The sequence below is a fragment of the Chelmon rostratus genome, chromosome 24 (genome assembly GCF_017976325.1).
Source record: "Chelmon rostratus isolate fCheRos1 chromosome 24, fCheRos1.pri, whole genome shotgun sequence".
Lineage (NCBI taxonomy): Eukaryota > Metazoa > Chordata > Actinopteri > Chaetodontiformes > Chaetodontidae > Chelmon > Chelmon rostratus.
The window spans coordinates 742,473-757,444 of record NC_055681.1 but is presented as its reverse complement, the minus strand read 5'-3'; the positions used below and the strand labels follow the sequence as shown (position 1 = coordinate 757,444).

The 14,972-nt window shown below is 48.7% G+C and overlaps 1 protein-coding gene across 1 annotated transcript; it reads right to left on the bottom strand.

Moving 5' to 3' along the window:
- Positions 1-190: 190 nt before the first annotated feature.
- Positions 191-13,546, bottom strand: LOC121627659 (prolactin receptor-like). The gene is made up of 10 exons (XM_041966685.1): positions 13,428-13,546; positions 9,607-9,722; positions 5,309-5,451; positions 3,881-4,046; positions 2,613-2,791; positions 2,253-2,406; positions 1,574-1,661; positions 1,086-1,155; positions 768-850; positions 191-218 (listed from the first exon to the last, which is right to left on the bottom strand). The coding sequence occupies exons 1-10, from the start codon at positions 13,544-13,546 to the stop codon at positions 191-193; spliced, it is 1,146 nt and encodes a 381-aa protein (XP_041822619.1).
- Positions 13,547-14,972: the final 1,426 nt, after the last annotated feature.

Below are 14,972 nucleotides of genomic sequence, written 5' to 3'. Positions count from 1 at the left end.
AAAGTCGGCAGTGTTTTCTTCTTCTGTGCACAAAAACATCTGCGTGTGAAGCTAAGAAGGTTCTTTGAGGCTGAGGTCCTGCGGGTTCACTTCCTGTTTGTCAGGAAGTCAGAGTCTCGCTTTGAACGTGGCGGCAGTCTCGTGGTCCGGCACATTCATCATTTTGGTTGGTGTTTTTGTGGCTCTCTGTTCAGCTCCGGTTATCAACGGCGACAGGCAGGAGAGGGTCGGCCGCCTCGCCACCATCTTTCGCCCGGTTCGTCACATTCGTCCTGGCCTGGTAGTCGGCCAGCTTCTTCTTCTTCTCCTCCTTCTCCGCAGCATCTAAATCAGGCCTCGGTGGAGGCGGGAACTCCCGGCAGTACGCCGGCGGCAAGCACGGCACCAGATGCACCTCGCCGCTTTCATTCATGAGCTGGACGCAGGTGTAGAAATCCTGCGGCGAGCGGCTGGCGGCGTGAGAAGCGGCGAAGACGTCGGAAAGGCCGGGACGTCCCATCATGCTGTACTCCGTCCCTGGCAGCGACACGATCTCCGGCCACGGCGAGGACACGTCCGGCGGCGGGCCGAAGGCTTCGGGAGGCAAGGAGCAGTAAGGCGACAGGCTCTGCACGTACGACATCGGGTTCTGGGCGAAGCGATGCTGGCCGGCCGCTGGCGTCGGGTCACACGGCACCATTAAGGCGTCCTTCTCCCTGTCCGTCGGGTCGGCTGGGATGCTGCAGTCCTTCAGCGTGGTGAGATAGACGTCCTCGCCGTTGACCTGGTCCCAGACCTCCTCCGCGTAGCTCGGAGGACTGTAGCTGTGGAAGTTACTGAAGTGACGGTTGACTTCGTCCAAGTTCCCCCCCTGAAGGTGGAAGGGACAGAAAAGAGGGGGAGGAAGAAGAGAAGACATGGGGAAACAAATAAAGGAGGACAGAGCAGGACAACAAGGAAGAGTTGAATGAAGTGAGGAGAGAAGGAAGCAGTGAGGAGAAAAAATAGGAAAAGAGGAGAAAGATGGAAAAAATGGTTACCACATGACCCTGAAACACTGTGTGTGTGTGTGTGTGTGTGTGTGTGTGCGTGTGTGTGTGTGTTACCTTCAGGAGCAGCGGGTCGATGCCGATGATCCGAGGCTTCGGAATGGGCGGCAGGAAGTAGTCTTTTATTCTGAAGGTAAAAACACAAAGAGAGGAAGTCTGATAGGTATGTCTGCGGTGGACCAATGAGAGCCAGGCTTTCATATGCCTCCCCTGAACTGCAGTCGACCAATGAGAGCCATGCTTTCATACGCCTCCCCTGAACTGCAGTGGACCAATGAGAGCCATGCTTTCATACGCCTCCCCTGAACTGCAGTGGACCAATGAGAGCCAGGCTTTCATTCATCACAGACCTGACGCAGTAAAATGTGTCTGATTATTCTTTCAGCCTTTTTGAACGACTTTCTTGACGCCGTCGTGTGTCCGACCTGCTCCGGCGACGCCGTGCACACACCTGAATTTGATTCAGGTGCATCAACAGATCGTGCATGTGATCAGCATTAGTCAGACCTGACAGGTGTGGAATGAGCGTGTGTGTGTTTTCTCACCTCCTGCTCTGTGGAATGACACCGAAGGCGATGACCAGCAGAGCCACGACGGCGACTCCCGACACCAGAATCCTCACCAGCAGTTTACCTGCACAGGTGGAACCAGAGATTCACGTTAGGTCCGGACTTCACAGGCAGCAGTTTGTTTCTGAACTCTTTGTCTGTGCTTTCAGGTAAATTAAAAAACGATCCGCCTTCCTTTATAATCCACTTAGTGCAAACACGGAATCAATCAAGCGACCAAATCTGGGCGTCGGCTGGGCCGCTGCGCCTCACAGCAGCCAAATTAATAATTAATAATCTGTGAGTGACGGACGAGGTTCTGCTTTCTGTTTGCAGCCTGTTGACCAATCAGGTTTGAGCAGGCTTTGGTTGCATGCAGGTGGACCAACAGTGAACAGGTGAGCTGTGATCATGATGATTTTTTTTTTTCCTGTTGATCTGCATGCATACGCAGGTGTAACAGCTAAACGATCGTCAGACGACAGCTCGTTTCACACCTGAGTGGTAAAATTACAGAAACAGGTGAGAGCAGCGTCAGCCTGCGTGTCCAGCGATGACGGCTGCAGGATCGTTATGATCGACGATCAGCGGCAGATAATTAGCAACAAAACCACCACCACCACCACGAGGCTGCTGTCGATCACCGTTGTCATGGAAACCCTCCCAGGCGGCGTACCTGCGGGCGGCCTGGCGGGGATGCTCATCAGCAGCGTGGAGCTCCATTTGCTCCACAGGCCGTAGTTGCGCGACCTGCAGCGAACCCGGACCACGTAGTCGCCGATGGGGAGGCCGAGCAGCTCCAGGTGCGGCTCCCGCAGAGGGTGCTTCACCTGCGGACAGATGACGCACCGGGATTAGCCCCAACCCTAACTAAACTAACCTGAAACTCAATCCAAGCAGAAAACACACAAAAACACAGACGCTCGTACTTTTTACTGCTGCTGAGGAAGTACTCAGATCTTGTATTTAAGTAAAAGCAGTACTACTACAGTGTAGAAATACTCTGTTAGAAGTAAAACTCGTGAGGTTCTGGTACCTTCCAGTTGTCGGGCTCGGTGACGCGGCGGTACTGCAGCTCGTACACCAGCGTGATCCACCCGTACTGCAGGTCCGAGGGCACCGGGTACGTCCAGGACAGCAGCACGCTGTGGCCCGTCTCGTCGCCGCCGGCGTCCGTCAGCACGTGGGTCAGGTTCACCGGAGCTTCGGTCTGAACTGCGAGTCCGGGGACAGAGACGTCAGGCTGAGAGCGCTGCTCTGCAGACGCCAACAGAAATCTGATCTCACGCCAGCCTTCAGTGGCGTCCTGATCCACTGCGGCTCTTCCTCTGAAGACTTTATGTCATTACAGCCCTTCAGCGTCTCTTTTCATGCTTGTTCTCATCTTATTTTTGTTATTATCTGTTTTTATGTGAAGAACTTAAATCAATGAGATCAAACTTTATTGATCCCATGAGCTGTGCTGTTGCACAGGAGGAAATATTTAAACAGGAAAGAATCTGGAATATTGAACAAACAGCTGTGACTGATATGATCAGTGCAAATAAAGGTGATGTTGTTCTGATTTCTGATTGGATGTAACGTTCAGTGTCATCATCAGGCTACAGGTTCATGAACCTTCATCATGTTTTTCTTGATTTTCTCGTCTTCTTCTCCTGTGATTTGAATGTTTGAACATGTGTGTCGTGTGTCGTGTACATGCAGAGGTTCGTTAATCAATCCGCCTGTCTTCAGGAAGTCAATCAATAACTAATAATCTAATCTTTTTCAGACATTTCCCTTCAGCTCTGACTGATGACGAGAACAAGGATCCGGTGCAGCTCTGGGTTCAGAGACTTTAAAGTGCAAACGGTCTCCAACGGCGAGCAGGCGACCTTTCCGTACGATGGCGAGGCCGCCGCCCGCCCTTTGAACGCGCGTTTAAACGCTGACAGCTGACGACAGCTGACATTTTATATCACCGTGAATCTTCGGCAGTGGATTAATCACTTTAAGACGTGACCTTTTGTTGAATAGGAGCTCATTTGCATAAATTTCCAGAGCAGAAATCTGAATGTTGGATAAAACCGGGTCAAACCAGTCAAAGCTTTTTCGCTCTGCTGTCATTAAAAATCCATTTCAGCTCGTTTTAAGGAGGAAACTGTTCGATAAATGACGACTGAGGTCAGAGCGGACGTCCTGTGAACACCCGCACTATGCAAACAGGAAGAAAACCGACGCTCGCCGGTGCCGAGTTTTCTATCGGAATGTGCTCATGTGATCAGCCCACCCCCCCCGCCCCCGTGCTTCCCTGCGGATGCTTACCGATGTCTGCCACGTCCAGGCAGTGCTCCTGGGAGGTGTAGTTGCCGCGGGCGGTGACGGCGGTCACGTTCATGCAGTAGACCTTCCATATGGACGTGTGGCCGCTGTCGAAGTGGCAGCTGTTGGGGCCGGAGCTGACGTAGTCCGGACACTCGTGTTTGGGGCCCTTACTGTGAACATGAGAGCAGATTTCACGCATGAATCGCGGCGGTGCCTGCGGGCGTTCGGCGCGCCGCCTCGTCCTGTTCGAATCGGCACGACTCAGATGGAGCCGCTGCTCTTCAGCTTGGCGAAATGTTGCTTCTCAGCCTCCTGATTTGTTTTTACTCAGTGAAATTTAAGCTTCATGCTCTCATTACTGAAGCTCGAGGTCTGAAAGGATCGTTTTTGTGTCATAATCTTGTTTTAACCTTCTGTCTTGTGCCCTTTAGGTCTCATATTCCCGGATTAACGATGTTAAGGGAGTCAGCACACAGTGAATCTGGGAGCAGCTTCTCATATTTAAACTACGTTCTTCATTTCTGTGAACATGTGAACGCTCTGATTCTGGTCTCGACCTGCAGCCGGCTCTGAACTCCTGAGCTCTACTGAGACCTCCTCAGGTCAGGTCATCAGATGCTCATTTATTCCCGCTTGTTTTGGTCATTTTTTCCACATAATCCCAGACTCACACTCCAACTCCTGCAGGGGAGCGAGACAGCAGTCGATGGAGCTGCGAGCAAAGCCACGTCGGGTCAGAGCCGCAATCCAATTTGTCCTGATTACTGGGACAGACTCTCTGCTGAGCGCCGTGTGGGCGGGCCCGAGGCCACGTGAGGCCGCGGTCGGGATTTCAGAGCCGCGCTGAAGTATCGACGCGTTGAAAGCTTCACGCTGAAGTGGAGCGCGACGGATCAAAGTGGATTTGAAAGGCAGAGTTCATACGAGGCGCGAGCCTCAGCGGGGCTGAAACTTTCAGCTCCGCCGTCCAATCACAGCTAAAAAACACCTTCTCAGTGTATTTAAGACAATTTAATGACGTCTAAGATCGATTAACTCTTTAAAACCAGAGACGGGACGACAAAGAAGTGCAGGAAACATCTGAAACCAAAGGCCACAGGTTTGATCCCTGATCCCAAAGTCAAAGCAGTGAATACAATCTAACAACATTATGTCAGAGTACTCTGACGACTCAGCTGCAGTACTACTACGAACCCTGTCAGTACAGCTGCAGTAGTTTCAGGTGTTTTATGTTCACATGTTCAGGATGAAGAACTCAAACAGGGAAGAAACGGCAGCTGAAACCCGACCTGACGCATCCGAGGAGCCGCCCTACTTTCAGGAGATAAGTGGCAGCTGATTGGATGAACCTTCTGTCCTTCAGCTTCAACCAATCAGATCAATGAACTGATGCCACGGCAGCGTGTGTGTGTGTGTGTGTGTGTGTACACACTCTTTGGAGTAGCTGAGGACGTAGGCGGCCTGCTCTCCGTCTGTCAGGTTGTCGAGCGGATGCCACCAGCAGGTGAATTCCTCCATGTTGGGTGAGCGGCAGCGATAGATGTGAGGCCTCGTCGTCACGGCAACCTCCTCTGCAAAAGATCACAAAGTCGAGTCAGTGCCCGCCCGTCGCCACGGACGCGCGGCGGTGAATAGGAACAGGTGTTTTCCTGCATGAATGGGTTCAGACACACAGTGAGACACAGCAGGCGTCTCCATGTTTGTCTCCTTCAGGTCCTGGCTCTTTGACACTTTAAAGGACTTTTCAGTGGAAATTATGGACTGAGAGCTCACGACACCTGCCGGGCTCCACACCTGCCACATGATGTGAACTTTAAACCGTCTTAATGAGAGGAGCGGGCAGCAGACTGGATCAGAGCACCAACTGAGCCAGACCAGAAACAAAACCAGCATCACGACCAAAACATGGCTGCAAAAACTGCAAGACTCAGTGAAAACCGCAGTCCATGTATCAGCTGCACGCAGAGACGCTCCAGAATCAAACCCTCACATCTGTCCTGCAGTGTCACATCACCATCATCATCATCATCATGATCACCATCATTCTGCAGGAAATCAACCGGAATCCAGCACAAAACACAAATATCTGAACAGCTGGAGAAAACAGCCAGAACGATGGTGACCATGGACCAATGAGAGGGCAGGGAGAGGACACACACACACACACACACACACACACACACACACACACACACACATCTCTGTCTGACAGACTCAGGCCGGCAGTGGAAAATCAATGTGCGTCTGTTAACAGCAGACAGACAGAGGAGACACTGACCTCTGAGCATTTCTGGACTTTTGTTTTCCTGTTTTGTGCCTTAAAGCTAAAAAGGACCCAAACGCTGGTCCGTGGTTTCTGGAGTCGCTGCTGTGAAACAGGAAGTGAAGCGCCGTCAGGTCTGGTTCAAAGCGCCGCAGCACCGACAGAACCACAGACTCCTCCTCAGGGCTCACAGACTTTGTTTTTTCTGTGAATTAGTACACGCTAGCATGCTAACGCGCTAAACAAGCTCGTCAGCGTCGGTCACTAAAGCCCCTGTTCTCCACGAGGTCCGGACTTCATGTCCGGACTGTGATGAAGAGGAAGAAACCTTCAGACTGCGGCGACGCAGTGAGACACCGTGTGCCCTGCACAGATCACAGCGGCGGGAGGTGGGCAGTAATCCATCAGAGAATGAGCTCCAGTCTGGGGGCAGCGAGGAAACAAAGGCCCGTTGTTGATGCCGTAAGGAGCTCAGTGAGCCACGCTGCAGGACTTTCTAATCAACAACCTCCACTTCTCAGAAAAAAAGACGGAACGGACGCACGCCGAGCACGAACAAAGCCGGACAAATTCATACCTGCAGAAAATCAGATTGGTCGGAGCGGAGCGGATTTAACACCGAGTCCACGTTCAGCAGGGAACCGAGTCGGCCTTCATCAACCAAACAGGACGGAGACCGGTTCTCCTCTTCATCTGAATCATTCGACATCGACGGGGCTTCAAATCAACGCCAACCTTTAATCATCTTTATGGTGGTCCAGGGGCCAGGGGGCCGGGGGGCCGGGGGGCCGGGGGGCCCCTGAGCCTCTGTTTGAAGTGACTGAAAGGCCACGAAAAGCCTGCAGAGATGCAAAAACTGCAGAGAGACACAAAATAATGCAAAACAGCTGCAAAGACACGTAAAATGAGCGCAGAGACTCGGACCGGAGTGTGTTTGTGGTATTTTATCAGCAAAGATAAAATCTCCTGCAGATTTAAAATAAATCTGCCACCATACGACGTTTTACTCCTCAAATATTTCCTGACGACATAATGAGCCAATCAGGAGAGTCGTGACGCAGCTTTCACTGATCACAGATAAGATCCAGCCGTCATGAGATGGAAGCTCGCTCCGGAACGAAACCCCCGTTTTCCTGTTTCTGTAACTCACATGTCACATCGCAGATAAAGATCAGGGAGACCAAAACAAAGATAAAAGCTCAATGCGTCATGTGATGCTGCTGCTGTTTGTCAGATGCTCTCTTTCCCAGAGGCTTCGTCATGTTCGCAGACCGTGTCAGACAGGCGTAGCTTTGTAGCCGGTGGAGCGTCGAGGAACCAAACTCGAGGCTCCGACGGACGAAACAAAGAGACCAAACCACATGACGGACTGGACCACACAAACACACACTGTTCAGGTATCGAACACACGAGCCATTCACGAAGACAACTGCACGTCAGCTGGGCGCTCCCGTTAGCGCTGCTCGTCATGATGAAGACGAGGCTTCTGTTTGATCTGAGCCGAAGAAGACGGCGGACCAATCGAATAAACGTTACCAGTATTCAAAGGACGTCCGAACGTCCCCGAAGCACCCAGAGCTGAAACACAGCAGGTCTGAGCGACCAGCGGGAGCTCGAAGTCACCAGGGACGACAAACTGAGAGCAGCGAGCGCGCAGGGGGGCGTCGATAAGCTGCCGACACGTCGGGCCATCGCAGGCGCCTGTCTGTCTGTCTGTCTGTCTGTCTGTCTGCATCACTGTCTCTGACGCCGACATCACAGACCTCCTCTGAATGATCTGAATGTGTTTGTAATAATGTGGAGCTTTGGACTAAACAAACACTGTGAAGGCGTCACTTTGGCCTCATCGTCACCACATTTCTCACTATTTTCACAATGTTTCCAAACCGATCGATCGATTAATGGAGGAAATAATCAGCTGATTGATCCAGAATGAAAAGAATCATTAGTTCAAATGAAGCTCAACCAGCTCCAACAGTAAAATCCTGCTTTGACATGAACGACTGAGTCACAGTAATCTGATGAGATCAGAGAGAACAGGAGAACAGGAGAACAGGAGAACAGATAGAACAGTAGGCAGTAGAAAAGGAGAACAGATAGAACAGGAGAACAGCAGAACGGGAGAACAGGAGAACAGTCACAGGGACGTTTGACTGCACTGATAGTACTCCGAGTATTTGTACTGTGTAGTACTGGTACTGAAGCAAAGGAACTGTGAAAATGTCCGCGTCTCTTTTAAACTACGGAAGCCTGCAGAGGACACGCCTCTTTCTCATTTAATGTGATTTCTTCTTCACAAACGAAGGAAATCTGGATTATTTCAACCTGCTTCAACGAGAGAAGACAGAAGATCAGCCTGGATCGTCAACATGGTCCAGGTCATTTGAACTGTGCAGGACATGAACCTTCAAAGTAACTCAGATAAACGTCGCAGTAGTAGTAGCAGGAGTCGTAGTAGTAGTACTCGGCTTCGATGCAGCAGTAGCACAGAACACATAATGCCTGTCCTCCATCTGAAACCAGCTGGCTGCCCTGCTCATGTCTTTGTCATCTAAAATGAATAAGACATTCTGGTGAGATTAAATAAAAGATCATCCGTTCGAATTAGGATCCAAAGTCAAAGTCATGAGGAGATTATATAACAAAAAAAAAAAAGACAGAGAAAACACGACAGAAATCCACGTTCACCTCCGTCAGTCCTGGATCAGCGGCGGGTCAGGACCCACATCTGGAGGCACCAGGAGAACATAACGAACGAGCGCAACGGCGCCTTGATGATGAAGTGACTGAGCCCAAACACGCTCCGCTCAGGAGGCCGAGTCAAACTTTAATCAGCTGAAACCTGCTAATTCAGCAGCTGCTTGAAGGAGCGACGAGCTTCTACGAACGAGGCGAGGAGGATTCCTGGAAAAGCCTGCGCACTCGTCTCTGATGAGAGATAAATCATTTGATTAAACTCACAGAGACGGAGGATTTTTCTGCCCGCTGCATTATTTTCTGCCCCCATAAAATACCCACAATCAAAACGAGCAGGTTTCAAGCCAAACGTTCTGCAAATTTGAGTTCATGTTTGTTTCAGTCCAGAACTGTTGGATTATTATGAAGAGCGAGTTCAGCGGATAAGCAGCAGGTGGCACCAGTTCTCCAATCGGAAAATCATTTGACCCCCACAGAAGAAGAGGGCGCCGGTGGAACCTCAGACCTTAAATAAAAATATTAAAAACTGTGGAAACAGCTTCTTCTTCTTCTTCTTCTTCAGATAAATGTTGGTTTCGTCAGGAATTATCTGAAAAAGCTGTTTCCACCTCCCATTAAAAGAGGCAGAAACCATCTCAAGTGAGCGTGAAAAACTTTTTCAATCAACATTTTCTCATGTGATACTCAGAACGGCACAAAAATACGTTGATGGAAACAGACTAATGTCTGGATTCAGTGGATCAGAATAAATGGAGCTTGAACTCACCGTGACTGTGCCTCTCTTTGTAGACGACGTCCTGGGCGACGATCCTGCTGCAGCCCACCTGAGGAAGCGAACAGATCAGCAGCAGCCCCCACAGCATCCTGCCGCCCCCCGCCGACCTGTCGACACAAACGAGCCACGTCAGCGCGAGCCTGGAAAACCTCCTGCTGCACCTCAACATCCAGCAGTGCGGGAAAGCCTCGTCTCCGCGGCTTTAAGTCCGCCGGCAGGAGCATGTGACCCAAAGACAACCGGACATTTATATTTTAAAGGGCAGCGGTGGGATCACCCCCCGGCGCTCTGAGCCCAAACACTGAGCAGCAGTGACGAAGCATCACGTCCTCCAGTCATGAGACAGCGTCACAGAATGAAACGCCACGGCCTCAGCAAATTCACCGCGAACAGCCGACCGATCCCGAAAAATCAGGACAAAACAAAGCAGGGAAGCTGGTGGGACTTCCTCCCACGACACCCCCGCTGTCGTCTTTTCCCAGGTGCAAAAGTATTCCTAGAAAAAAATTATCCATGAGTACGGAAGTCTGTGAGTGCCAACATTAAAATGAACTCATTAAATCACATCGACATGACAAAACATAAAAATAACAAACACATTGATTATTTTGTTCGATTATACATCAGAAAATAAAACAGGGAAATGTCTTTTTTTTATTTTGACGCCTGCAACAAAACTTCAAACAGTGAAAACGAGAAATCTTCATCACATCATGATGATTTTCAGATGGTTCGACACCGTGCGACCGAACCGAACTTTTGCACTTTGGTTCAAAGCATGAATTGATTTGATTCGAACAGGTTCCTGAAAAGAGACAAAACGACAAACATTTTAAAACGGATCAATGAAATAAAAGAATTCGTAAGTTATTTACATTAGAGGCAAATGTAGTGTCCAAAGTACTCAAAGCTCCAGATTTGCTGAAGTAAAATGACACTCTTAAAGTACAAATACTCCAAGACAAGAACCAGAACCTAAAAGACGGGATTCCCACGCAAGCTGTGTCAAAATCCAGATCCCAAAGACCCAGACCAGCACAGACCATTTATTCTGCACAGCATTTTAAAACTCCATGCAGGCACCTCACAAGCATCGAACAACAGTTATAGATCCTCGAAAAGCTCATTACTCTAATCAGCTTATTCCAGAGAGTAGACTGAGCCTGCGAAGGCTGCGAGGAAGCAGCTCATTAAAGCCCACTGGGAAGGACCCGAGGGTTATTTTAAACTTTTCCTCTGGTTGTCAAGGAACCCATTTCCTCTTGAAGAAGAGCGATATGAAGCATTTCCTGTTAAAAAAAACGGACATTTAGAGGAGGAAAGGAATCGAGTCACCTGACAGACTCCTCAGTCACGCCCATGCTGTCCTGTTATCTGGTCTTTGGAAGCTGAAACTTGAGTTTGTCTTAACGGTTGAATCAGCTAGAACAGCCACACGAAGACTTTCAGAACCTTTTTTTTGGAAGAACCCAGGAACCCTTTTTAGGAACCAGGGTCCGAGTTTACTTCCTGCCTCCCAAAAGGGCTTTGTGAGGGCACGATCAGGGTCACCTGTCAGGAAACCACCTGCCAACTGTACAGAGTCCTTTCCCACCACAGGACCCCTTCGATCCTCTGGAACCTGATGTGAGATCTCTGGTTGTGACTGTCGGTGGTCTTAGCTCTGAGCTTTCCTTCTTATATCGAGGGCTGAAGACATGGTCAAGAATATTATCCTGGCACATTGTCAGTGACACGTGATCAATCAGATATTTTGTCAGCGTAAAACAAAGCCACATCATCATTATGCAAGCGACCGACATCAGGACCGTGCGAACTGTGCGCCGTGATGAAGTCACATGGGAGCTTAGAGGTTTTAAAGTCTGTTCTTATGAGGGGAAGGACGACAGAACTGACGTACGAACAGCAGCAGCAGGCGATCCTCCAGCGCTAAGACAACAATCACAGCGAATAATCCCTGCCTTGATCTCGCAGGACGGGAGGATTAAAAACGAGGCCTCGTGGGGTTTTATGTGGAAGCCTCAGCTCACCCTGACACAGCAAGGACCACGGCCTTTCAAAACGGAGCCGGCATGACATGTCAAAGTCTCAGATAACAGGACTGACCCAACCACATCACCTGATCTCTCCAAACTGACCCCTCTGACCTAGTTTCACACATTACAGCTGAGATTTATATTATTATACATCAGCCAAACTTATGATCCCTGCATGATACGTCAGGAGTTTCAGGATCTATAAGATGCATGCTCTTCTGTGCGTGCAGATGCCAATCGTGATAAAACTGGCTGCAGGAGCCTCGTTTCAGCTTTCACAGACGCCGTCATGCCCTTCATCACCCGTCACATCAAAACAAGTTCCCTCAAACTCCTCCGACCAACAACAGCAGAGCAGCTGTCAGTATGCATGACCACGGTCGCCATGAGAAAAGACCAAAACAGACCCGAGAATAATGAGCCTGAATGAGCCCGTCGATGAAAGTGTGACTAAAAGAAGTCTGCTGATTTGTTCGTGAATGAAGCAGATCCCCTTCACGCTCCCCACACGTCACCATCAGCTGATTCAGGACTTCCTGTCTCACAAGAGCGAGCTGATGAGAGGGGAAGGCGTGGTCATGTGACTGATCGGGCCAGAGAAGCCCAGAGGCCCCACATTAACAGAGGAATGTCCACTGATGATAACTCATGCTCCAGAAATACGCACAAAAAAAAGCTGTTTCCAACAATAAAGAAGCAGACTGAGCCTCAACCTCCAGCCGGATCATGACCGTTTGCACTCGTTAGTGCTGATTGATTGTGGCTGCATTGATTGGCTGTTGTTATTGGTTGAAGCACGGCTGTAAGAGTTTGAAAACTAATTGAAATTGCTTTTCTGACGACATCGACATGTTCAGGACGCGACTTTGTCTCCATCGTCATGAAGTTTACAGTTGAAACGGACGTTTTCATTCACTCGAGGCTCGACTGCAGGGGGCTCGACTGAGGCGCAACTCTGAGCTGCATGCTAACGTTGGCATGTTGTCATGCGCACAGTGGCTGTACTGGAAACCGCCTACTCTATGAGCAGTATATACTGAATTAGCCTAAATGATTCAGTGAAAGCCTGCAGTCTGCCTCGCCTCCTCAGGCATAAAAGAGAAATAAATGCTGCTGAGATAAAATAAAATGGTTTCCATGGCGGATTCTGCACAAAGACACGCTGAGCCTGCACAGATCTTATTAACGACAGGAGGTAGTTTCAGCCTGAATATCAGAAATTTTGATTTAATGAAACATGATGCGTCATAACTTGATCCAGTTATTGCTTCTGAGTTGAAGCTGAGCTCTCAGCCGTGCAGCGGTGCAGGGTTGGACGGGGTGATCCTGGATTCGACTGCTGTCGGTACGATGTGATATGTGGTCCTCACTGAGGGGGACAACAGGCCGGCCTTTGTTGTGCTAAACTGGATTTAGCCTCTGCTAATGCCCTCCCAAAATAGTCTCCAAAACACAGCTCACCAATTTTGGAAATTAAGTTGTTAAAGTTTGGAAACAGAAAAGCTTTTCAAATCTGAAGTCAAGGTCTGAAAATATGCTGAAACATGCACAACGCTGCGCATCGACTGGAAGTAGAGACGAGAGACGCGATAATCAGGCCCAAACTAACGAACAAAAAAAGAAAAATCCATAAAAAAACGCTAACATTAAACTCAGCCAGCTCCACTGTACTGCGGAGGGCGCTCTGACCGCCATACGGATGCCACATTTCTCTTCATCTGACACATGAACACAGCATCCCTCCCGCCTGATCATCAACCACCACACGTGATTCACCTGTTGCCGTGACGACTGGCTCCCAGCCGATCGATTCCCATGCGCGTCCCCTGCCGTTCGAGGCGGGAGGCCCCGCTGGCGAGCTTTGTGACGGTCCGCAGGCTGACAGCTAAATCCATACGACCGCATCCCGAAGCTTCGGGTGAAGCGATGCCGCGGCCCGACGCGTCGAAGACGCAACAGGAAGTCCGCGCAGGAGATTACAGACCACTCCGATCAAATGAGACACGAACTCTGACCCACAGGGGAAACGACGGCTACCCGCCATCACCACCGATCAATACTTTCCAGTTGTGGAAGATCATTAAAGTCATCATGAGAGCAGCGAGCGCCGTGTGTCAAATGCCAATCAAGAGGCCCATCAGCCAGTTCAGCCTGGAGGTTTTCAAACTGTGGCCGATGATGAGGGGGGGGGCACGAGGAAGGTGAGCGGGACGTGTTCTTGTTGTGTACGTCAGAACGGCTAATCACCCTGACATTTAAACTCAGTTTAACTGACTCGTCGATGAGGATAAAAGCGAGAAACGCTCAGAAAACACTTTGAAAAATGGGCTATTATATATTATTATTATTATCATCCCTCAACAAGCAAATCGTGTTTCAATCCCACAGAAATGTGCAGAAGAACTCGGCCACATCTGAAGTCATCGCACATAAACATCCAGAAATCTGCCAGAAATAAAGAAAACATAATGTAAGAGCCAATTAATGGGAATTTATAGAGTATAATAAGTTAGCTAAAAATGTATAAATGTGCATAATTTAATTTTAAGAAATTCATGATGTGTATTATATATTTCATAGGAATACATAACTTAGTTAATTTAAAAAGAAACTTTTACTGTGAAATGTAGTTTTGGCTTTCATTACGTAATGCATCATACGTCTTTTTAATATTGCATGAACGTCAAGGCAGATTGCAGCTGGACGCGAAGGAAGCAACACAGCTTTTTGACCGTACTGAAACTACTGAAACGATTTGTAACCCTTTTATTCTGTAAAATGTGTATCTACGTTCTTTAAGTAAAAAGCATGAAAGGAAGACTTGGTTTCAGTCGAGTGATTCAAATACTGGTTGTAGACAAGCTGCAAAGGTGACACACGAACTTTGAAGACACAGAGTGCCGCTACACATAACTTACATAGTTCGAGGTAAAGTTGAGGATTTTTATGAAATGTGGACGCCTTTTTTCTGTTTTATGAATAACATGATGGTATGAATGCCTGACAATTACAGCTGGAGCTCTATGGTTGAAAAAAAAAAAAAAGAGAGAACAGTATTATGACCAGGTTAGGGCGAATTTATTTAGTTATTTTTATTTGTTTTTGTTTTGTTTTATTTTATTTATTTATTTATATATTTTTATTCATCCTGGCTCTTCAGAAAATCTTTGTTTACATCACATTTTTTGCGTATACATGCATGGATGTACGTGTATGGGGTGTATGTATCATCAATATATTATTATTATTACTGCTACATTATTAATAACTTGCTATAATTGATCTATTCGTTGTGTTCCGAGAATGTTGTTGTTAAGGGGG